Raw genomic sequence first — 25,245 nt, 5'->3', positions numbered from 1 at the left:
CACAAAGCTGTATCGCTATGGAAAGTTGAGTTGAAAACCAAGATCGAGTAACCGGTAACCCATTCACTGTCATGAAAAGTGGTCCCGGATGAAAACCTCGAAAAGTCAAATATTAAGTTAATAAGGTAACACGACAAGACACAGACTGACAGGAGACAATGATTGAAAAGGGGCGTGCATTGTACTGATGTTTGTAATTCCCAAAAGTGACTTTATAAGAAACCAGGTCACCTATGGCGGACAGCAACTTTGTGCTCTGTTACAGCTGGAGGGGAGGGGAGGGGAGGAGGCCTGTAAAGGGATAGAAGTCATTTCACCTAACCGCAAGAATGCATAGAAGGCTAAGGAGCACATGGCCTGGAATTGACAAAATTGGTAAGGGGACCCCTGAAGCTGAGGAGCAACTAAAATCAGCCTGTGTAAAAGATGGTAAACAAATATCAAGGCGAAACCACTTTTTGTGGTATCCTTTGAGCATTTGACATACATAAAAAAAATTTAGTGGGGTCTGAAAGAGACATCCACTTGTGAGAAAACCCAAGGGCGGAGACATAGGTATTGACAGTGGATGGGGCGTAATGCTTATTAAATAAATATGCGATATACAGAGCCAAAACAGAGGGTGAGATAGGTAACCCTGGAAATAGTAGCTGAAATAAATTTGCGAAAAACTGGTGGAAAAGTTTCCATGCCCGTTTGTAGGTGGGTATGGAAGAATGCTGAAGACTGGACCTCAACAAAAAAGATGCTATGTTGGCCAATTGGGAGGCTGCAGTTGCAGAGGTATCTCTGTGGGACATGGGTGCATGTATGCCGATGCCAGCTGTTTGAAGGTCTGCAACTGGAAACGAGACAATGCATCAGCTAATGTGTTGCATAAGCCTGGAATATACTTGGCCTTAAAGACAATGTTATTATATTAGAGAGACAGACCAACACCAGCTTACGTACAAACACCATCAAGTCTTTGTCCCGGCAGGATTGCTTATTAATAACATGGAACAAAGCTTCATTATCAGTAAAAAACAGAATACGTTGATTGGTCATGTCTTTACCCCACAAGTACAAACTTAACACAACAGGATAAAATTCTTAAAAGGTTATATTCCTATGCCGCCAGCTAGATGGTCATTTCCCATAGCACCACTGTGAACCAGAAATGGTGTCAAACCCAGGCTACCAGATGCATCATCAATAGTTCAAGCTGAGTTGAAGTACACCATGCATCTGAGAGGAAAAACGAACGACCATTAAACCCGGAGAGAAATTAAAGTCTGCCAAATCCCGTGATAACCGGATAAGAAAATGAGGGGCTCGAACACTAATGGTTAGATCAATAAAACGACGCAGAAAGGCTCGGCCTGGAACCACTACTGAACAAGCAAAATTAAGAAAGCCTGTCGACGACTGAATTGCTTTCAGAGTGACTTTCCTACGGGTGAGGAATTCCAAAAACTAACATGCGACACTTCACAAGCTTCTTATGTGGCAGAAGAGCCTCCATTAAAACAGAATCTAATTCGATACCGGCAAAGGTAATTATGGATGCCGGGCCTATGGTTTTCTCCGGTGCCATGGGAATGCCCAAATAACTGCATAGCATTAAAAACAAATTTAGTTAATGGTGACAAAGCTCCTTAGTAGGGGCAACAATTAGGAAGTCATCTAGGAGGTGCAAAATGCACTTAATGTTCAATTTCTGTTGGGCAATCCATTCAATTGCAGTACTAAAGGTTGCGAAAGTTTTGCAGGAACTGGAACAGCCCATAGGCATTGCCCGGTCATAGTAATAAAGACCATTCCAACATATCCCTAAGAGATGGTAGTCTTGTGGGTTAATAGGCATAATCCGAAAGGCATTTTTTATATCTGTCTTAGCACGAAAACACACAGAGCCAACAGACTTGATGAAATGAATTGCATCCTCTACAGTGGCATAGGAAACCCGAATATTCTCAGGATAAATCCCATCATTCAAAGAGGAGCCCTTCGGAAACGAAAGGTGGGGAATTAAACGGAATTCCCCAGGAGACTTCTTGAGCGCCAGACCCAGTGGAGAGACCCGAAACACTGAAAAAGGGGAGAGAAAAAAGGACCGGCGAGCCTATGGGCAGCAAGTTCCTTGTTGAGTTTTGCATCAACAACTTCCGGATTCCGTAAGGTTGGCGAAAGATTAGGTGCACTACTGGAAACTTGGGAGCCTTCAAAATGTAGGGGAAAACCATGTGTAAACCCTGCAGACAAAAATTCTACAATTGAATTGGTATGCCCAGAAAGAAAATATAAGAGGTGATCAACTTTTATGGGTGTTGGTAACTGGGCGGGGGATCCCTGGGGATGGGCAAGGGCCACCACTAGGCTTAAGTGGTCCACGAGTTTGGGACTTGTTACCAGAATTTCTGTTAAAGCAACGAAAACTACAATGCAGGGCCCGATACGGCCCCTCGCACTTACAGCAAGTATGCTTAAAAAAACACTCTGAGCATTCCCCTCCCTGGTGATATTTAAAACAGTAGCTCCTGGTGACACTAACAGCCTGATTTATTTTGCCACTGCCTGTATTGGACTGGGGTGTACGGGACTGGGAACTGTTCTGGGCCAGGAGCCATAACTCCTAATGGACATTACCCCAAGGCACAGCGGTGAATGGGGACTGGCGGAGAAGACGAAAATTTTCATCATAGTAGCGCCAGTTGTGGCCCTTAGTGGCAAGGTCTTGTATAATGGACACATATTTCATAAGGACAGGAGCAGCCTGGGGGTTCTTACTCGAATAAACCGCCACAAACACATGGAAGGCCTGAGGCCAGAATTCGAAGGTAGATATTTTCTTTGGCTTGACTAAGGGCTCAAGAGTTAAGGAGAGCTCCGACCCTTCATCCAAATACTGGAGGGTGAATTGGTTCCTCCCATTTTGGACAGGAGACACCAACAGGGAGTCAAAGTCAATGTACTGTTCCTCTCAAATCTTAGTTTTTTAATTTGAGAGGGACTCTGGCGTCGGCAGGTATGCTAATCGAACTGAAGATGTCCTTGGGTTGAGGGGAAGTGTAGGAAGACAGGGCCTCACATGCCAGGGAGGATTGTAAAGAGGCAATCGCACCCTGCAAAGACGTTTCTGTCTGCCCAACCACCCCCTCATTAGATGATGGCACGGGGGCCTCTGTGGTGGGCTCCTGTACCTCTTCAAGCTTCTTGGTTACTTCTGCCGTGACCGTTGCTATGATGTGCTGCAGTACACCAGGAGGGAGAGCTGCTGATGAGGCAGGTGGAAAAACACTGCCGCTGATCGCAGGCAATGCATCACCCAAATGTTCACTGCCCACTTGGCTAGGGCCAACTCCGTCTTCGTGCACTTGGCCAGGGTCACCCGCCGGCTGTTGATGGCGACGACGACGGCTTGGCACTGATACGAGGGACCCTAGGGCCTGCTGGCTTGGACGTTTTTGGCCTTGTGAACGACGAGGAGTCATCTGTGAAAGAGAAGCCAAAACAGAGGCAAAGAGACCCAGAGGCCTAAGGGGTATTTGATAATCAACCAGGAAAAAGGGGAATAAATTAGAGCAGCAGTGGCTCAAGACAACGGAAAATATGAGACGCGAGATCTCAAGTAAACAAATACAAACAGAGGTACATGGTTTCTATTAACAATGTAAAACGACAGAAAGCCTCAATGAATCAACCAAAGAGCAACAGGGGCTTTAAACAATGTAAAAATGAGACACGAGGCCTCAGTGAACAATGTAAAAGTGAAACGCGAGGCCTCGATGAATCAAAAATAAAACAGAGCAATAGGGGGTCTAAACAATGTAAAAAATGAGACAAGGCCTCAATGAATCAAAATAGAAACAGAGCAAAAGGGGGTCTAAAAATATAAAAAATGAGACACGAAGCCCAAAATAAACAAGTAAAAGACAGAGCAACTGGGGCACGTAACATGTAAAACAAAGGACAAGCATGGCTAAACAAAGGTCGCCGCAACAGCAAGTCCGTAAAAAAGCAACCGGTGACACAAATCCCCAATTAAACAGCATGCGTATAACAAAGTGTAAAATAAAACATGAGGCAACAACCGCTAGCTAATAAAGAAAAGTAATAAAGGGGTGAGTGGGAAAGTACCAAAGGACAAACGCAAACGCCCTAAATTTACTTAGCAAGCATTGTTAAAGCCTTAATAATGGCGCCTCGACAGCTGCGATTCAGCCAATACTGGCCCACGGAATTCATGTCAACTCCACCGGGCAAATATGGATCACAGTTGGGTTCGTAAAAGCCGACATGGCGCCAACAGAAAACACTCTCTTGCTCGTCTAAAACAACTCTGAGGTAATTGTTTAAAATCGGCACCGCCTTGTTGAAATCCGACCCATGCAAATGGATAAGTTGTTCCACGAGGGAGGTCCTCACAGACGCTAATGATTTTCACTGCGAAGGAACAGCGAAGGAAACGAACAAAATCATCAATAGCGGAACCTACGTCCTCGGGTGCACTGACAGTTAAATCACTGGTTCCAATTTCTAGAATAACAATGTCTGGGGCAAACTCAGACACCCAGGTCATATTTGATCAATTTGGGACCGTGCGTCCGCCGGTGCCATGAAAACGCACGTAAACTTGCCCCTGTAGATTAAAAGTCTCGGAGGCACGCGGATCGAAATCGTTCTTAAGATCATGAGCTAATCGGATACGAAAGTATGACCTAAAACGAGAACTTTTGGAGAAAGTGTAGTTTCCATCTCGCCAAAAGAAAAATTGATTAGCGCCAAGCGGTCCGGAAATAAAGCAAGGAAAAACGAAACAAATGCAGGAAAAATGGTAAATAATTGTAATGAAGGGGAACGTAACCCTAAACAAAAGAAAATTCAAAACACAATAGAGAGAAATAGAGGGGGAAAACCGGGAACCTGTGGATTATATAGGCTTACCTTGAAAGAACAAAAACACGTCTTAATCCGCTGCTGAACCGAGACGAATGACTATGGTATGATCATATGACTGATGCAAGCTCCTAAAGGGGGGTATACCTTATCTCAATTACTTCTTCCCCAAAACCCAGGACCACTCGGACCAATTAATTACTAACAAAGGCGGGAAAAGGCATCAAAGTTCTATTTGCAGGCAAATATTTTATTTATGATAATTGAAGAGAGAATCATGGGAAATACATAAAAAGCGTATCAAGGAATATTATAAATTTTCGTGATAAACCGCTGCTCACCAAATGTCTTGGACGAATAGGCCACGATTCGTTTGATAGCTTTATATACAAAACAAGCAAACACACAAAAAAATAAAAACCCAGAGAAATTATCCATGGGCCGGTGTTTCTATGGAAACGCCTGACCACTTATTTCAGAGATCTAGTGGTCTGAGTACGTGAAGAAAAGGTAAATGACACTCCACTACAACCGAAAGGTTACCTTCCCGTACATGCTGTACCACCGCTGGAAGACCGAAAACTACTATCAATACTCAGAAAGGCCATAACCTGATTCGGGGCGATGACCTTAGTTTATTTATTAACAATACTTGCTATTATGTTTTGTTACCCATTGAAATACCATTAAGTTTATATTGTTCGCATTGTTAGTGTTTTAACACTATTTGCTGAAATTTTGCACTGCCTTCTTTTGTTTGGTTCTTTTTTTTTTTTAACCTTTTATCAACAGGACGACATACAATTTCTATTTAAAGGTGCCGTAGCGTATATGAAGACCGATGAAATTTTGCTATCGGAAGCCTTTATGTCGAAAAGGACGATAAGAGGTATTTTAATTGATAACAATTTTTGTTTTAAAAGCGGAGCTGTCCAAAATTCTTGAAATGCAATATTCATTAAACTTCGTTTACCTATGTTTTCGCCCACGTGAAAAGAGAAGAGATACATCGAACCCGCGGACTAGATAAGCAGCGGATATAGATCACCCCTGCAAGGAATCATGGGTTGTCTGCTGGTTTTCTGAAGCTTCGATTCCATTTGGAAACCGTCTGCTCGATTTGTATGTCGTCCGTTCGACCAGTAAATCGCACGCTCAATTTGTACAGAATGTCTTCGATTCGAGAAAGTAACATAAATATGCCGCTCATTGTGAGTACACGCTGCTCGATTTGTATAGACGTCGCTTGATTTAGGAACATCTGCTGCATAAAGGTCTGTAAATGATGCCCGATTTGCGATGTTGATTTTTGACAGTAAAAACGCGCCATTATACCCAATGACGTCGATCGACAATTAGAGAAGAAACAAATATCATGCTCGCTTTGACAATTAACGAAGGGGCTTCTAAATAATTGTTGAATTGTTTTTTTTCCATGTGATAAACACGACCCTATATAAAACAAAGTTTCGCTCAATTAACTGTCGATTTGGAAAAACAGGTGATCCATATGGTATCTTGTCTTTCCACTACAACTCAGGGATAAGCCTCACAAATGTCTCTTATGTTGTTTTTACACTAGTTCTGTTTCCATCTTGAACGAAATTCAAGCTAATGCAGTAACCTGGTCTGCGATCATCAGTTATACGACGGTGGATAATTTTGTACGTCACGTCGCAGGAACAGTGAAACGTCTTTCCTTGAAGAGTATTAGTAGGAAGCGTCGTGAATATTAAAATTCAAATTGAAAGTTTTTCTTTCATTTCGTCAAAAAATATCCATTCAACTTGTTTTATACTTTCAATGGCTGTAGCTGAAGAATACCGCTCATTTTACATCGCTAATTGCATCTTGAACGCTTTGTTATGCTGTACTGCCACCATGTTGAACAGTGTCTCAATCCTCGCGATAAGAAAAACTTCATCGTTACCAAAGACTATGAGAACATTGCTCCTGAGTCTGGCTGTTTCTGATCTTGGTGTTGGTTTACTGGTGCAACCTATGCACATTGCAGTTCTTATCATGGACCTGGAGCAAAACGCTGTAAACAATCTAGTTCATAATGATAATGTCGTGTACAAGGCATTTTTCATCCCATTGAATTTATTTGTGTATGCCTCGTTCTTTGGTGTCACAGCTCTGAGTGTAGACAGATTCTTGGCCATTCATCTTCATCTCCGATACCAGGAACTAGTGACGCTTAAACGTGTTTTTGCTGTGTTAACTGCAATTTGGCTGTTCAGTGTATTTCTTACGTTGGTTAGGCTGTGGATCCCAGTGAATATTATTTACGTGATTTTTGCCATCATTAATGTTGCTTGCTTAATAACTGTAGCAGTTCTTAGTTGCAAGATATACATGGCCGTACGACAACACCAACAGCAGATCCACGCTCTTCAAGTACAGCAGCTAGCACAGAATGTTGCAATGGCGAATTTCGGAAGGCTCAGAAAATCAGCAGTCACTGCAATTTACGTTTATGTTGTGTTTGTGCTTTGTTATTTACCAGACAATGGGGTTATGTGGACTATCGCTATAACCGGTAACTCTGGTCCTCTGATTACCATCTTACAGCGTTACACTTTTACTCTGATTTTTCTCAATTCTTCTCTCAATCCTCTGATTTACAGCTGGAAGATGAGAGACATTCGACACAATATCATGAACATATTGCGAAATGCATTCTCAAGTGGGAACTGAGGAAAGGATACACCAACTAAACAGCGTGCGTATGATTTCTTCTGAAATATAACTGCTTCATGAATAAATGAATGGTCATCATAGCTATATACGCAACTTGCAGTTCAAATGCATGAATTTTCATACACCGGTATTCACTTTCAACGAGATTCCCTCAACTTAGCTACAAATACGTGTCCTTCATGACCGAGAAACAAGCGGCATGCGAGTAGGTAGTACCTCTTTTATCAGATTGCGAAAGTACTGACGATCGGTTTTCAGTACAAGTTACTGATCGAGGAGGTTCACTATGGACAGCATACATAGAACGCGAACGAATCCCAGTGAGCAGCTAACAACTCAGTTGAAGCAGATGTCATGTGTGAGAGGGGGAGGGGGACAAATAGTGCTATGGAAAGTTCCTTAACATCCTATCTAGGAAAAAGTCTGAATCTCCTCAGCCTCCTGTTTGGCCATGTTTGTTCCATGGAGGAGGTTTTCAAAATTTTAAGTCGCAACAGTACTTGGTAGGTCACGTGACCAGAATTGAAAAGAAGCCAGTGAAAACTCAAACGGTGTAAAGGTTTGTATATGAAAACAGCACCGGTGGTTATCTTTCTCTAAAATGCAAACATGATGTATGGTCGATTGCCTCAACCTCGCCGTTTTGACGGCAGTCATGCGCATATATTTGTAAATGTTCGTGTTTTATTTAGCATTACTGTTCTTTGCGTAAACTGATAACTTTTGAAGATGGCTGGATTTTACCCTGCCTTGGGAAAGTCTGAACGCTGCCTCTATTCCTCAAAAGCTTACTGAATTTTGTTTTTAATGCGCTGTGGCAACTGTCACTAGACTGACAGTGATGCACGCGCTTTGACGGTTTTTAAAACGCAGATGTTTACCCTAATACATTCACCAATCGACCTTTTCGTAGACGCTGTCTTGGTTGGGAGACAAACATGGCTAATATTAAGTGTTGGATGTTGGCTGACTTTGAAACATTGTAACTACGCCCGAAATGGACAAACTTAAAAATTGTTTTTATATACATCATCTACCTGATTGAATATTTAACAATTATTCGCCGAAGGCGAAGTAAATATTGGTGAATCGTCGAGGGGAATATTCACCAATATTTACTGAGCCTGAGGCGAATAATTGTTTTAGTATAATTACTCAGGTGATTATCAGAGAAAAACAAGAAACGTCTGAAAAAGGTCGATTTTGCATGTTTGTTTGTTTCAAATTGTCACGCGTCAATGAACAGAGACGCGCAGTCTGTCGATCACATGCTCAATCGAAATCACATGCGCAATCGATAAACTGCACACGGTCTCAAGCAGAATGTCAGTATTCTTTAACTGCCGCTTCATTGAGACGAAGCACTGACTTCTGTGAATGAATGTTGGGTTTCTCCGACCCGTTTACCAAAATAGATGGAGATGAACCAGGCTGTTTGGTGTAAAACTCGAGCCGGCATCACAAGTGTTAGCGATGGCATTTTATTGCACAATTTCTTGTTGACATGATGGCTTCGCCGGTTAACGGACGTTTGTAAATTGCCCTCGGAGATAAGCTGCTTCAGGTAGGAATTAAGTTCTTTATTGGCTTCGGTAAACAAGTACATGGTTGTGGCAGATCGAAATTTTTTGTTGTGAGGCGGTGATTTTAGATTGTGGTCGAGAGCCGCTCGAAACGACAACAAACTAGTTTTCGGATTATAACAACTGTTTTCTTTTCTCGTCACTGAAACGTAAAACTTACAGAGACATTTATTCATCTTGTTTACTTCCATGCTTTCAAATTCTGTCTTAAATTCGTTTTGTTTGTGAAATCATTCTGTTAAGAAAAAAAAAATCTTGCCGAATTTAACTTAATTTGTTGTCTTCATTTTAAGTCATCGACATCGACAACATGCAATTTACAAGGGTTTTCTTTATCACAATTAGCAAAATTTTCATATCTTGCCTTCGAAAAGTGTCACCTCGGACTTAGCTGCATCTTTAGTGCCTTTCGGAATTGCATTTTCTGTAAGCCTATTTACTTCTTCCTCAGAAACATCAACAAATCGCCAAGCGGCCATTTTGAAAGTTAGTGCTCCCGCTATAATCACCTCGCGCGAGGTGATTATAGCAGGATATGACGCAATCCTCGACCAATCAGATCAAGAGAATCTCTATAATCACCTGAGTAATTATACTAATACACAATAAATAGAGTACAGCATTCATAAACTGTCATTAGAAATCTTCTCATGCGGCTTATAATTTCGCAGAGAGGGTTTGTATGAAATTTTAAAATTTTTGTTATACGGCCATTGCAGCTTGAATATTCCCTCCTGTTTTATCAAAAATAAGCATATGACATTTCCCTTTAAACAGATATTCGAGTGAGACTCCAAATCGGCCAGACGTCCATACAGTTTCTTTAATTTTACAGGTGTTTGCCCCCCGGCCCCCAGTCAAGACGCAGGCTTCAAAAATCGCGAAAATGTCTATCAACGGCAGAAAACGCCGCAAAGCAACTCGCGTTTCTGTCGTCCGCTTGATAAGGGAGAGTGTGCACAACGTTTAAACTATTAAACTGTTTACTTTAAAGAGTTCCAAGCTTGAGACAACTGCCCTGTTAAAACCCTTTAGTCTATAAATTTATTTATGAAAGGTGAAGTGGGAATCATGGGAAATGTACATAAATTATGTATATCAAGGAATAAATTATCGCGACTAACCGCTGCTCACGGAATATCTTGGGCGAATAATGTTTTAACGCAGTTTGCTTGTTTCTTTCTTTCTGTCATTTAATTCCTTGCCAGAGTCAAGCCATTCATGAGTCACAAGATAGCAAATCTAAATTTTTAGTTTGCGAACGAAATTCTAAAAAAAAAAAAAAAAAGTAGACAGTGAAAGTAGACACCCATATATCTCCCAGATTTATGTTGGAGTATCCCGGATACGGAGAGAATTTCCCGATCTTCCATACTGGTCATCAAATTTCCCGGATGAAAGCAACTTTTAATCTTTCGCCACACTTCCCCCCCCCCCCCCAGATTTCCAAAGGTTGTCGATATTATGACCACTGAGGCAACCCAAAAAATTTGACTCATCATTTATTGTGGGATGAAATATGCTTGTTTTTAGACAAGCAAGAAAATTCTAATATCCACACATGTGCACCGTGTCGTACAGAAGTTGTCAGCTTTGTGTTTTTAAAGAAAGCCGAATAAAGCACAGTTTGTAGTGATAGCTGAAAAAAGAGAATTTATCGCAACCGAACAGTGTATAAACAAAGCCTCTCGTAACCAATTGATCTTCTTCAATTCTCTAAGGCTCTTTAAACTACCGCTTCATGTCGAATCTCCAGTGAAAATTTCTCATCAGTGAGGCTTGAACGGGTTTCGTCAAGCCTATGATCTTATGCTGGTCGCGTCAATTGCCTCCGACATAGAACTTCCTTTGCATATTAACTATTTTTTGCCTGGGGACAGAAAACAGCACAATTAGATCTATGCTAAGCTCACTTTTTACTGTTCTTAGTAGAGTTTCAGCGCCTGAATTCCGCAGTCTAGGAGCCAATCTTCTTATCGGCACACTCTAGCAAATTGTCTTGTTTTTAATATTTGGTCTTAAATTTTAAATTTTGTCAACAAAAACCAATTATGCAAATAAGTGATTTCCGGCTTCAGTGACCAACAACTAAAGCAACATATAATAGCATACTCGTTTTCACTTTGACAACTAACGTAACCGAATCAAAGAGTGTCATGGATGGACTAAAAGGAAATTAAAAAGTAACTTTCCATAAATTTTTCCATCTCGTTTTAATTATTCATTTGGGTAAACAAGTGATCGATGTTGTATGGCTTACTTCCGGAGAACAACTCTAGCTAAACTACCTCAATGCCTGTTATTTTATATGTGTTGATTACAAGTTACTGGCAGTGGCTTTGTTTCCTATCTGAAGGATCGAGCCTGACGCTGCTTGTAACCACGTCTGCTTTCATCAGGTTTAAATATTATCTTCTTTACATAAGCGAACACCTGCTGTTCATTTTATACACAGAGACAGACCCTTATTTTTCTTCGTGACTTGAATTCATTAAGTATTTTAAAGGTAAAGCAATTAATAAATGACAAAAAATAAAATAAGAGGCTGTTCTAATCACTGGGATAAAAGACTGCTGTTAACAGGCAAATTCATAACTTGTTTCTCCTCTTCCTGTCAGTGAGAGCAGTAAATTAAAATAATCTATGGTTGCTGAATAATGCAGGTGTTATGTTCGCCAAGCAAATTCACTGGCTTTACTTCCTATATCCTTTCCACGAACAACGTTCAAGACTAGATCAGAAAAAAGAAAGAAAGAATGAAATAAAAACTAAGCAAGAAAATGAATAAACAGTTTAAATACCCATAAGCTATTTTAAAACAGCTTAGGCTGTCAGTTTTGAAAATGTTGTATTTTTATCAGATTGCCAGTTACCGCTGACCAAAGAGCCTGAGGACTCTGGATACGAGATTGGCTCGTTATGTGAAGCTTCCATTCCATTATTACATTATTACATTTGGAAACCATCTGTTTGATTCGTATGTCGTGCGCTCGACCAGTATGTAAGCTTTGATTCGAGAAAGTAAGGCAGACAGGCTGGTCATTGTAAGTGCACGCTCTTTGATTTGTATATGTGTCGCTTGATTAAGAAACGTCTGCTGTGTGTATGCCGTTCTTGATTTGAAATGTTGGATTTTCACAATAATAACGCGCCATGATACCCAAAGACGTCAATCAACAATTGAAGTACAAACAAGTATCATGCTCGCTTTGAAGATTAACCAAGAGGCTTCTAAACAATTGTTGAATATTTTTCGCGTGTGAAAGATGCAACCCTACAAAAAAACGAAGTTTTGCTCCGTTAGGTGTCAATTTCGAAAAGCAGGTGATCCATGTCGTATCTTGGCTTTCCACGTCAACTCACGGGTAAGCTTCATAAATGTCTCTTATGTTGTTTTTGGACTAGTTCTGCATCCAACCTGTACGAAATTCAAGTTCTTGTAGTAGTAACCTAGACTACGATCATCAGTTATACGACGGTGGATAATTTTGTACGTCACGTCGCGGGGACAGTGAAACGTCTTTCCTTGAAGAATATTAAAAGGAAGCGTCCTGATAATTGAAATTCAAATTGAAAGTTTTTCTTACATTTCGGCAAAAAATATACATTCAACTTGTTTTATATTTTCAATGGCTGAAGCTGAAGAATACCGTTCATTTTACATCGCTAACTGCATCTTGAACGCTTTGTTATGCTGTACTGCCACCATGTTAAACAGCGTCTCAATCCTCGCGATAAGAAAAACTTCATCGTTATCAAGGACTTTGAAAACATTACTCCTGAGTCTGGCTGTTTCTGATCTTGCTGTTGGTTTACTGGTGCAACCTTTTTTCATTGCACATCTTGCCATGGAGTTGGAACAAAACGTTGAAAATAATCCAGCTCATAATCATAAAGTCGTGGATAAGACGTTTCTTATCTTAGGGACTTTATTTGCTACTGCTTCGTTCTTGGGGGTTACAGCTCTGAGTGCAGACAGATTCTTGGCCATTCATCTACATCTCCGATATCAGGAACTTGTGACTCACAAACGTGTTGTTGCTGTGGTAACTGCAATTTAGCTGTCCAGTTTTTTTCTTTCGTTGGTTAGGCTGTGGACCTCAAAAAATATCATTTACGTGATTTTTGCCATCATTTTTGTTTCTTGTGTAATAACTGTAGCACCTTTTAGTTACAAGATATACATGACCATACGACAACACCATCAAGACATCCATGCTCTTCAGGTACAGCAACTAGCACAGAATGTTGCAATTGCGAATGTTGGAAGGCTGAGGAAATCCGCGGTCACTGCAATTTACGTTTATCTTGTGTTTGTACTTTGTTATTTACCAAACAATTGTATCTTGTGGACTATCGCTATAACCCGTAACTCTGACCCTCTGATTACCATCATACAGGATTACACTTTAACTCTGTTGTTCCTGAATTCATCTCTCAATCCTCTGATTTACTGCTGGAAGATGAGAGACATTCGACACAATACCGTGAACATATTGAGAAACGCATTTTCAAGTGGGAACTGAGAAAAAGACACACCAACTAAACATTGGACTAACGATTTCTTCTAAAATTCTCTCATCTAAGCCACAAATACGTGCCCTTCATAACGTCAAGAACAGGAAGGCGTGCGAGTAGGTAGTATTTTCATCAGAATACGTTAAGTATTTATGGCCGGTTTTTAGTTCAAGTCTGATCGAGGAGGTTGACAGGTTTACAAATTCACTAACCAGCATACATATGACGCGATAAAGCCTAGTGAGCAGCTGACAACTCAGCTGAAGCAGGTGTAATGAAACGAGGATGGATAGTACTATGGAAAGTTTTCTATACATTACTTCTAGGAAATAATCTAAACCTCAGATAACCTGTTTGGTCACGTTTGTTCTACGGAAGAGGTTTTCAAAATTTCAAGTCGGAACAGTACTTGGTAGGTTAGGTGACCAGAATGAAAAAGAAGCCAACGAAAACTCAAACGGTGTAAACATTTGGATATTGAAAACAGCACCGGTGGTTATCGTTCTCTAAAACGCAAACATGATGTATGCGGGTCGATTGCGTCAACCTCGCCGTTTTGACGGCAGTCATGCTCATATATTTGTAAATGTGTTTCTTTTATGTAGCATTACTGTTCTTTGCTTAAACTGGTATTTCTTTGAGAGGGCTGGATTTTACCCTGCCCTGGGAAAATTTGAAGGCTGCCTCTAATCCTCGACGGCTTATTGACGTTTGTTTTTAATGCGCTGTGGCAACTGTCACTAGTTGCGCACGCACTTTGACGGTTTTTTAAACGAAGATGTCTACCGTAATACATTTCACCAATCGACCTTTTTGCGGACGCTATCTTGGTTAGGAGACAAACATGGCTTGTACTAAACATGGGATTTTAGCCAACTTTGAAATAACATAACTGCGCTCAAAATTGACCTTAAAAAGCATTTTTTATACATAGTCCACCTGATTGAATACTAGCACAATACAGAGGGCACAGCACTCAAACTGTGATTCGAAAACTTATCGTGTCGCTACAAATTTCCCAGCAAATTTGCATATTTTAATCAGGAGGGTTTGTATGAATTGTCAAAATTTCCGTTTTACGGCCTGTACAGCTAGAGTATTATGGCTCTCCTTATTTATCGAAAATAAGTATGCCATATTTCCCTTTTAAAAGACATTCGAGCGGGGCTCCGAATTGGCCACACGTCCACACTGTTTCTTCAGTTTTACAGGTGTTTGTCCCCCAGTTAAGATGCAGGCTTTAAAAACCGCGAAAAAGTTTACTAACGGCACAAAACGCCGAAAGCAACTCGGGCAAATTAAAATGCTTCGTTGGTGGTGTCCGCTTGATTAGGGAGAGCGTGCATGACATTTAAACTACTGAGCTGTTTACTTTAAGAGTTTTAAGCTTCAACCAACTGCCCTCTTAAAACCTTTTAGTTTAAAAATTATTTATGCTTTTCCCTTCCATCCTAACATGTATAATATAATGGCTGTAATGTATGCTGGCTTGCCTGAGCTCGGATTACTGGGCAAAGAATCAAGACTACCAGAGTTGGACCAAACTGGCTATGAGCATAGGTTCATAGCCGCTTTTATTCAGAATATGCAGTTTGAATAATCATTGATAGATCCATAATCTGGCCCAGTAAAGGTGAGGGCACAGAAAACGCCATAAGCATCGTGAAGACAACACCGATGCTGCCCCACCCCAGGCAAAGCCAGCAGACAAGAGGAACCAGCGAATAGCTGAGGATATGATAATACCTGAAAGAGGCAGTTGCCCTTGCGAACTGGATCAACAGAGTTCACAGAGTTCCATCATGGTGCCAGGAAAAAGATCTACGGAGGAGCTAAAGAGGCATCAACAATCACTTAAGAGAGCAAGTGCCAAAGAGAAAATGGATAGCATTGATTCAAGCCTCTCCCCAGGCATGCTGCGTCTGGTTAACCAATCGAGGGACAAGGGGGCAAGTTCTTGGCTGAATGCGATGCCTCTCGCAGACAAAGGTTTAGCCCTCTACAAGCAAGAGTTCAGAGACTCGCTGCGCTTGCGTTATGACTTGCCCTTAGTCGATTTACCAAGTCATTGCATATGTGGGGATAAATTCACCGTTAGTCACGCTCTCTCTTGTAAAAAGGGGGGGTTTGTAGCGCAGAGACATGACGGTGTACGGAACTTGTTAACGACATTCATCGACAAGATCTGCAATAATGTCAAAATCGAACCACGCCTTCAACCCCTGGACAACGAGCGATTTCATTTGAGGAGCGCTGTTACAAGTTCTGAGGCAAGGTTGGACATCAAAGCGGGAGGCTTCTGGGCAAGAGGAGTTACGGCATTTTTTGATGTTAGAGTTACGCACGTCAATTCCAAGTGTTACCAGAGCAAGCCAACATCGGAAGTGTTCAAAGAGCAAGAAGAACGGAAGAAGCGCAAGTACCAGCAGCGGGTGTTAGATGTAGAAATGGGTTCGTTTACGCCTTTAGTGTTTGGAACCAATGGCGGAATGGGAAACGAATGTCAGCGGTTCTTAAAGCATCTCGCAGACAAGATAGCTCAGAAAGACACCGAGCCTTATCATGTTGTAATCACTTGGCTCAGGACACAGATCTCGTTTGAACTCTTAAGATCGGTACATGCATGCGTCAGAGGTTCGCGAACGCCGTTTCGTAGCAAGATAGAGCAATCATTAGACTGTGAAATAAATGTCGCTAGTGCGGATATCTGAAATACGTGTCTATATGCTTTTATACTTAGGGCTTTTTATGGACATTGGTTTAGCCGTCATTAGTGTGATTCGATTATATGATCCTAATATCTCTGCATAATGGAATTCTTTATTTTATAGAATTTTGAACTTTTATTATTGATTATAGCTATTTCCTCTTCTTCTATGTAAGATTAAGTTACTTCTTTTTTTAGAATTTGTGAATGAATAGTGTTTCGATGAATTGATTGGATTTTTTGTAACAGCAAGTTGATTGTAAATAGGATTTTAATTGAGGTTTTGTAAAAAAGATTTTATTATTATCTATAAGTTATAGTGAATTAATTAAGACAGCTGCCGCCCTTGCTAACTGTGCATAGGAATAAACTGTTGGGAGGCGATAGCGGCAATAATTGGAAAAAAAAAAAAAACAGGTTGATACAGCCGCCCTTGCTAGCTGGACCAAGATGAGAAAAGAAATGGGGAATTATGATAGTACACTATTGAATCAACTATGCATCAAAAATCATGGGAAACCACCGCCCTTGCTAGTGGCTCCTGTCCAAACAAAACAATTCAATGTGACACCAGGGTAGACAGCTGCCCTTTCTAGCTGCTCCTGGGAATCAGTGAAAATACGTAAATTCTAGCTAAGAGGAAAAATTGACAAACCTTGACCTCTTGAAAGACAGCCGCCCTTGCTAACTGCCCACTCAAAAAGCAAGACAAGCATAAAAATATTACATAATGGCAAAGAAGACAAGCAAGGCAGCCGTAAATATTTAATTTTTGGAATGAATTTTGGATTTTCACCGTCCTAACAGCCGAATCTGGGCAGCAGAGAAACCCTCCTCTGCAGTATGTGAGGCCGCACCGATACGACAGCTGTGGCCCTTGTAACCGAAGAGGGAAAAGCCACAAAGCTGTATCGCTATGGAAAGTTGAGTTGAAAACCAAAATCGAGTAACTGGTAACCCATTCACTGTCATGAAAAGTGGTTCCGGAAGAAAACCTCGAAAAGCCAAATATTAAGTTAATAAGGTAACACGACAAGACACAGACTGACAGGAGACAATGATTGAAAAGGGGTGTGCATTGTACTGATGTTTGTAATTCCCAAAAGTGACTTTATAAGAAACCAGGTCACCTGTGGTGGGGAGCACATTTGTGCTCTGGTACAGCTGGAGAGGACGAGAGGAGGCCGGTGAAGGGATAGAAGTTGTTTCACCTAACCGCAAGAATGCATAGAAGGCTAAGGAGCACATGGCCTGGAATTGACAAAGTTGGTAAGGGGACCCCTGAAGCTGAGGAGCAACTAAAATCGGCCTGTGTAAAATTGGAAGGGAAATTGGTAAACGACTATCAAGGCGAAACCCCTTTTTGTGGTATCCTTTGAGCATTTGACATACATAAAAAAAAGTTTAGTGGGGTCTGAAAGAGACATCAACTTATGAGAAGACCCAAGGGCGGAGACATAGGTATTGGCAGTGGATGGAGCGTAATGCCTATTAAATAAATATGCGATAAACAGGGCCAAAACAGAGGGTGAGATAGGTAACTCTGGAAATAGTAGTTGAAATAAATTTGCGAAAAACTGGTGGAAAAGTTTCCATGCCCGTTTGTAGGTGGGTATGGAAGAAGGCTGGAGACTGGACCTCAACAAAAAAGATGCTATGTTGGCCAATTGGGAGGCTGCAGATGCAGAGGTATCTCTGTGGGACATGGTTGCATGTAAGCCGGTGCCAGCTGTTTGAAGGTCTGCAACTGGAAACGAGACAATGCATCAGCTAATGTGTTGCATAAGCCTGGAGTATACTTGGCCTTAAAGACGATGTTATTATATTAGAGAGACAGACCAACACCAGCTTACGTACAAACACTATCAAGTCTTTGTCCCGGCAGAATTGCTTATTAATAACATGGACCAAAGCTTCATTATCAGTAAAAAACAGAATACGTTGATTGGTCATGTCTTTACCCCACAAGTACGAACTCAACACAACAGGATAAAATTCTTAAAAGGTTATATTCCTATGCTGCCAGCTAGATGATCATTTCCCATAGCACCACTGTGAACCAGAAATGGTGCCAAAGCCCAGGCTACCAGATGCATCATCAAACGAAAGTATGACCTAAAACGAGAACTTTTGGAGAAAGTGTAGTTTCGCATCTCGCCAACAGAAAGATTGATTAGCGCCACGCGGTCCGGAAATAAAACAAGGAAAAACGAAACAAATGCAGGAGAAAATGGTAAATAAAGGTAATGAAGGGGAACGTAATTAAAAATAACCCTAAACAAAAGAAAATTCAGAACACAATAAAGAGAAATAGAGAGGAAAAACCGGGAACCTGTGAATTATATATGCTTACCTTGAAAAAACAAAAACACGTCTTAATCCGCTGCTGAACCGAGACGAATGACTATGATGATCATATTGATCATATGACGGATGCAAGCTCTTAAAGGGGGGTATACGTTATCTCAATTACTTCTTCCCCAAAACCCAGGACCACTCGGTGTCGCCTCCAATTTCGAAGTAAATTTGCATATTTAATAAGGAGGGTTTATATGAATTTTTAAAATTTTCGTTTTACAGCTATTATAGCTTGAAAATTTCCTCCTTATTTATCGAAAGTAAGCATATGACATTTTCCTTTTAAAAGACATATTCGAGCGGAGGTTCCAAATCCGCCACAGGTCCATACAGTTTCTTCAATTTTACAGGTGTTTATCCCCAGTCAAGATGCAGGCTTCAAAAACTGCGAAAGTGTCTACTAACGGCGCAAAACGCCACAAGTAACTCGGACAAATAAAAATTCTTCGTTTGTGGTGTCTGCATGTTTAGGGAGAGCGTGCATAACATTTAAACTACTGAGCTGTTTTTTAAGAGTTTTAAGCTTGATCCAACTGCCTTCTTGAAACCCTTTGGTTTGATAAATATTTATCACAGGTAAAGAGAGAATCATGGAAAATACTGACATAAATAGCATATCAAGGAATATTTATAAATATTCGTGACTAACCGCTGCTCATCAAATATCTTGGGCGAATAGGCCCTGATTCGTTTGATAGCTTTATATTAAAAGCAAACAAATACACAAAAAAATGAAAACCCAGAGAAATTATACTCCTGCCCATTGTTCCTATGGAAACACCTGACCACTTTTTTCAGAGGTCTAGTGGTCTGAAGAAAAGTAAATGACACTCCACCACAACCGAAAGGTTACCTTCCCGTATAAGCTGTACGACTGCTGGAAGACGGAATACTACTATCAATACTCAGAAAGACCATAACCTGATTCGGTTGCGGATAATCGGGGAAGAAAAAGGGCGACGGCATTAGCTTACTTATTAACTTACAATACTCGCTATTATGTTTTGTTACCCATTAAAATACCTTAAAGTTGATATTGTTCGCATCGTTAGTGTTAAAATTCTCTCGAAATTTACCAACAAGACGACGTTCAGTTCTATTTAAAGGTGCCGTAGCGTAGATGAAGACCCATGAAATTCTGCTATCGGAAGCCTTTATGTCGAAAAGGACGACAACAGGTATTTTAATTGATAACAATTTTTAATTCAAAAGCGGAACTGTCCAAAGTTCTTGAAATGAAATATTCATGAATATTAATGCAACTTTAAGTTTACCTGTGTTTTCGCCCTGGTGGGAAGAGAAGAGATTGTTCGAGCCCGCGAACTAGATATGTAGCGGACATAGATCACCCCTGCAAGGAATCATGGGTTGTCTGCTGGTTTTCTGAAGCTTCGATTCCATTTGGAAACCGTCTGTTCGATTTGTATGTCGTCCGTTCGACCAGGAAATTGAACAGTCAATTTTTACAGACTGTCTTTCATTTGAGAGAGTAACACAAATATGCCGGTCATTGTGAGTACACGCTGCTCGATTTGTATAGACGTCGCTTAATGCATAAACTGCTGTGTAAAGGTCATGTAAATGATGCTCGATTTGCAATGTTGAATTTTGACAGTAAAAAAGCACCATGATAGCCAATGACGTCGATCAGCAATAAGAGAACAAACAAATATCATGCTCAGTTTGACAATTAACGAAGTAGCTTCTTAAGAATTGTTGAACTGCTTTGTAATAAATGCAACCCTATATAAAACAAAGTTTCGCTCAATTAACTGCCGATTTGGAAAAACAGGCGATCCATGTCGTATCTTGGCTTTCCACTGCAACTCACGGGTAAGCCTCACAAATGTCTCTTCTGTTGTTTTTACACTAGTTCTGTTTCCATTCTGTACGAAATTCAAGCTGTTGCGCGTGTAACCTGGTCTACGATCATCAGTTATACGACGGTCCGTGGATAATGGTACATCACGTCGCAGGGACAGTGAAACGTATTTCCATGAAGAATATTGACAGGAAGCGTCGTAAATATTAAAATTCAAATTTAACGTTTTTCTTACCTTTCTGCAAAAAACATGCATTTCAACTTGTTTTATATTTTCAATGGCTGTAGCTAAAGTATTCCGCTCATTTTACATCGCTAATTGCATCTTAAACGCTTTGTTATGCTGTACCGCCACCATGTTGAACAGCATCTCAATTCTCGCGATAAGAAAAACTTCATCGTTACCAAAGACTTTGAAAACATTACTCCTGAGTCTGGCTGTTTCTGATCTTGGTGTTGGTTTACTGGTGCAACCTTTGTATATTGCACTTCTTGCCATGGGGTTGGAACAAAACGCTGAAAATAATCCAGCTCATAATCATAATGTCATGTATAAGATGTTACTCATTTTAGCGAATCTCTTTGTCTTTGCCTCGTTCTTTGGTGTCGCAGCTCTGAGTGCAGACAGATTCTTGGCCATTCATCTTCATCTCCGGTACCAGGAACTTGTGACTCACAAGCGTGTTGTTGCTGTGGTAACTGTAATTTGGCTGTTCAGCGTATTTCTTTCCTTTGTTAGGCCGTGGACCCCAGTGAATCTTATTTACGTGATTTTTGCCATCATTAAGGTGGCTTGCTTAATAACTGTAGCAGTTCTTAGCTACAAGATATACATGGCCGTACGACAACACCAACAACACATCCAAGCTCTTCAAGTACAGCAACTAGCACAAAATGTTGCAATGGCGAATGTTGGAAGGATTAAAAAATACGCGATCACTGCAATTTACGTTTATGTTGCGTTTGTGCTTTGTTATTTACCAGACACTTGTATTTTGTGGACTATCGTTGTAACCGGTAGCTCTGATCCTCTTCTTACCATCATACAGCGTTACGCTATAACTCTGTTGTTCCTGAATTCATCTCTCAATCCTCTGATTTACAGCTGGAAGATGAGAGACATTCGACACAATATCATGAACATACTGCGAAACGTATTTATAAGTCAGAACTGAGGAAAGGACACACCAACTAAACAATGGACTAATTATTTCTTCTAAAATTCTCTCATCTAAGCTGCAAATACCGGCGTGCCCTTCAAAACGTCGAGAACAGAAATTCGTGCAAGTAGGTAGTATTTTCATCAGAATACGTTAAGTATTTACGGTCAGTTTTTAGTTCAGGTCTGATCGAGGAGGTTGGCAGGTTGACAAATTCACCAGCATACATTTGACGCGAAAAAGCTCAGCGAGCAGCTAACAACTCAGCTGAAGCAGACGAAATGTATGAGACGAGGATATATAGTATTATGGAAAGTTTTCTACACATTGCATCTGGGAGATAGTCTAAACCTCAGATAACCTGTTTGGTGATGTTTGTTCCACGGAAGAGGTTTTCAAAATTTTAAGTCGCAAGAGTACTTGGTGGGTCATGTGACCAGAATAAAAAAGAAGCCAGCGAAAACTCAAACGGTGTAAACATTTGGATATTGAAAACAACACCGGTAGTTATTGACCTCTAAAATGCAAACATGATGTATGGTCGATTGCTTCAACGTCGCCGTTTTGACGGCAGTCATGCTCATATATTTGTAAATGTTCTTCTTTTATGTAGCATTCAGTACTGTTCTTTGCGTAAACTGATAATTTCTGAAGACGGCTGGATTTTACCCTGCCTTCTGAAAATCTGAACGCTGCCTCTATTTCTCAAAGGCTTTACTGACTTTTGTTTTTATTGTACTCTGGCAACTGTCACTAGTTTCGCTCGCGCTTTGACAGTTTTTAAAACGCCGAAGTTTACCGTAATATATTTCGCCAATCGACCTTTTCGCATACGCTCTCCTGTGTTGGAGACAAACATGGCTAATATTAAGTGTTGTATTTTGACCAACTTTGAAACATAACTACGCTCGAAATGGACAAACTTAAAAATTACTTTTATATACATCATCTACCTGATTGAAGATTACACAATACATAGAGTACAGCATTCATAAACTGTCATTAGAAATCTTCTCATGCGGCTCATAATTTCGCAGGAAATTTGCATATATTAATCAAGAGGGTTTGTATGAAATTTTAAAATTTTTGTTATACGGCCATTGCAGCTTGAATATTCCCTCCTTATTTATCAAAAATAAGCATATGACATTTCCCTTTAAAACAGATATTCGAGCGTAGACTCAAAATCGGCCACACGTCCATACATTCAGTTCCTTTAATTTTACAGGTGTTTGCCCCCCCCCCCCCTCTCCCCCAGAGAGGCGTGTGCACAACGTTTAAACTATTAAACTGTTTACTTTAAAGAGTTTCAAGCTTGAGACAACTGCCCTCTTAAAGCCCTTTAGTCTATAAATTTATTTATGAAAAGGGAAGAGAGAATCATGGGAAATGTACATAAATTATGTATATCAAGGAACGACTAACCGCTGCTCACGGAATATCTTGTGCGAATAGTGGTGTAACGCAGTTTGCTTGTTTCTTTCTTTCTGTCATTTAATTCCTTGCCAGAGTCAAGCCATTCATGAGTCGAAAGATTGCAAATCTAAATTTTTAGTTTGCGAACGAAATTCTCAAAAAAAGAAAAGTGGACAGTGAAAGTTGACATTCTCTTGGATTTATGTGAGAGTATCCCGGATACGGAAAGAATCTCCCGGTCTCCCTTACCGGTCACCGAATCTCCAGGATAAAAGCAACTTTTGATCTTTTCTCCACACTATTTCCCCAAAAAACTCTTGATTTCAGATTTCCAAAAGTTGTCGATATTATGACCACTGAGGCACCCAAAAATCTTGGACTCATTAAGAGGGTTTATTGTGGAGTGAAATATGCTTGTTTTTAGACAACGTAAGAAAATTCTAATATCCACACCTGTGCACCGTGCATGTCGTACAGAAGTTGTCAGCTTCGCGTTTTTAAAGAAAGCCGAATAAAGCACAGTTTCAAGTAATAGCTGAAAAAAGACAGGTTATCGCAACCGAACAGTGTACAAACAAAGCCTCTCGTAATCAATTGATCTTCTTCAATTCTCTTAGGCTCTTTAAACAACCGTTTCATGACGAATCTCCAGTGAAAAGTTCTCATCAATGAGGCTTGAACGGATTTCGTCGAGGCTATATCATCGGCTGATCGCGGGATCTGCCTCCGACATAGAACTTTCTTTGCATATTAACTATTTTTAGCCTGGGGACAGAAAACAGCACGTAGAAACTAGATCTATGCTAAGCTCAATTTTTACTATTCTAAGTAGAGTTTAAGCGCCTGAGTTCCGCAGTCTAGGAGCCGATTTTGTTATCGGCACACTGCTAGCAAATTGTCTTGTTTTTGATATTTGGTCTTAAATTTTAAATTTTGACAACAGAAACTAATTTTGAAATAAGTGATTTCCGGCTTCAGTGACCAACAATTAAAGCAACATATAATAGCATACTCGTTTTCACTTTGACAACTGACTAACGTAGCCGAATCAAAGAGTATCATGGATGGACTAAAAAGAAATTAAAAAGTAACTTTCCATTAATCTTTCCATCTCGTTTTAAATATTGATTTGGGTAAACAAGTGATCGATGTTGTATGGCTTACTTCCGAAGAACAACTCTAGCTAAACTGCGTCATTGCCTGTTATTTTGTATATGTTGATCACAAGTTACTGGCAATGGCTGACGCTGCTTGTAATCAGGTCTGCTTTCATCAGGTTTGAATATTATTTTCTTTACACAAGCGAACACCTGCTGTTCATTTTATACACAGAGACAGACCCTTATTTTTCTTCGTGACTTGAGTTCATTAAGTATGTTAAAGGTAAAGCAATTAATAAATGACAAAAAATAAAATAAGAGGCTGTTCTAATCACTGGCCTAATAGACTGCTGTTAACAGGCAAATTCATAACTTGTTTCTCCTTTTCCTGTCAGTGAGAGCAGTAAATTGAAATAATCTATGGTTGCTGAATAATGCAGGTGTTATGTTCGCGAAGCAAATTCACTGGCTTTACTTCCTGTATCCTTTCCACGAACAATGTGCAAGACTAAATCAGAAAAAAGAAAGAAAGAATGAAATAAAGACTAAGCAAGAAAATGAATAAACAGTTTAAACACCCATAAGCTATTTTAAAACAGCTTAGGCTGTCAGTTTTGAAAATGTTGTATTTTTATCAGATTGCCAGTTACCGCTGACCAAAGAGCCTGAGGACTCTGGATACGAGATTGGCTCGTTATGTGAAGCTTCCATTCCATTATTACATTATTACATTTGGAAACCATCTGTTTGATTCGTATGTCGTTCGCTCGACCAGTATGTAAGCGTTGATTTGAGAAAGTAAGGCAGACAGGCTGGTCATTGCAAGTGCACGCTCTTTGATTTGTATATGTGTCGCTTGATTAAGAAACGTCTGCTGTGTGTATGCCGTTCTTGATTTGAAATGTTGGATTTTCACAATAATAACGCGCCATGATACCCAAAGACGTCAATCAACAATTGAAGTACAAACAAGTATCATGCTCGCTTTGAAAATTAACCA

General features: G+C 40.3%; 4 protein-coding genes across 4 annotated transcripts in view; all 4 read left to right on the top strand.

The window, feature by feature from the left end:
• The first annotated feature begins 6,681 nt into the window (after positions 1 to 6,681).
• Positions 6,682 to 7,578, top strand: LOC146458100 (adenosine receptor A3-like). Its single transcript, XM_085091215.1, has one exon. It carries the CDS (start codon positions 6,682 to 6,684, stop codon positions 7,576 to 7,578), a length of 897 nt encoding a protein of 298 aa, XP_084947341.1.
• Positions 7,579 to 14,900: 7,322 nt separating this feature from the next.
• On the top strand, positions 14,901 to 16,633 carry LOC146458099 (uncharacterized). The gene has a single exon (XM_085091294.1). It carries the CDS (start codon positions 15,419 to 15,421, stop codon positions 16,391 to 16,393), a length of 975 nt encoding a protein of 324 aa, XP_084947420.1. The 5' UTR covers positions 14,901 to 15,418; the 3' UTR covers positions 16,394 to 16,633.
• Positions 16,634 to 20,789: 4,156 nt separating this feature from the next.
• LOC146458098 (uncharacterized) lies at positions 20,790 to 22,562 on the top strand. Its single transcript, XM_085091318.1, has one exon. The coding sequence runs from the start codon at positions 20,848 to 20,850 to the stop codon at positions 21,742 to 21,744; it is 897 nt and encodes a 298-aa protein (XP_084947444.1). The 5' UTR covers positions 20,790 to 20,847; the 3' UTR covers positions 21,745 to 22,562.
• A 2,301-nt stretch (positions 22,563 to 24,863) lies between these two features.
• Positions 24,864 to 25,245, top strand: part of LOC146458097 (adenosine receptor A3-like) — a 1,762-nt gene continuing 1,380 nt past the window's right edge. The window contains exon 1 of the mRNA XM_085091306.1: positions 24,864 to 25,245. This exon is cut by the window's right edge and continues 1,380 nt beyond it. The gene's annotated coding sequence lies outside the window, so the exon portion shown is untranslated.

Source organism: Pavona decussata, unplaced genomic scaffold, assembly GCF_977016875.1.
Source record: "Pavona decussata unplaced genomic scaffold, jaPavDecu1.1 SCAFFOLD_234, whole genome shotgun sequence".
Classification (NCBI taxonomy): Eukaryota; Metazoa; Cnidaria; class Anthozoa; order Scleractinia; family Agariciidae; genus Pavona; species Pavona decussata.
The sequence above is the reverse complement of the archived record's forward strand: the minus strand, read 5'-3'. Positions and strand labels throughout refer to the sequence as shown.

Excerpts from the sequence above, each read along its gene's own strand:
- LOC146458099 (XM_085091294.1), top strand. The coding sequence starts at position 15,419 with ATGATAATACCTGAAAGAGGCAGTTGCCCTTGCGAACTGGATCAACAG.
- LOC146458100 (XM_085091215.1), top strand. The coding sequence starts at position 6,682 with ATGGCTGTAGCTGAAGAATACCGCTCATTTTACATCGCTAATTGCATC.
- LOC146458098 (XM_085091318.1), top strand. The coding sequence starts at position 20,848 with ATGGCTGTAGCTAAAGTATTCCGCTCATTTTACATCGCTAATTGCATC.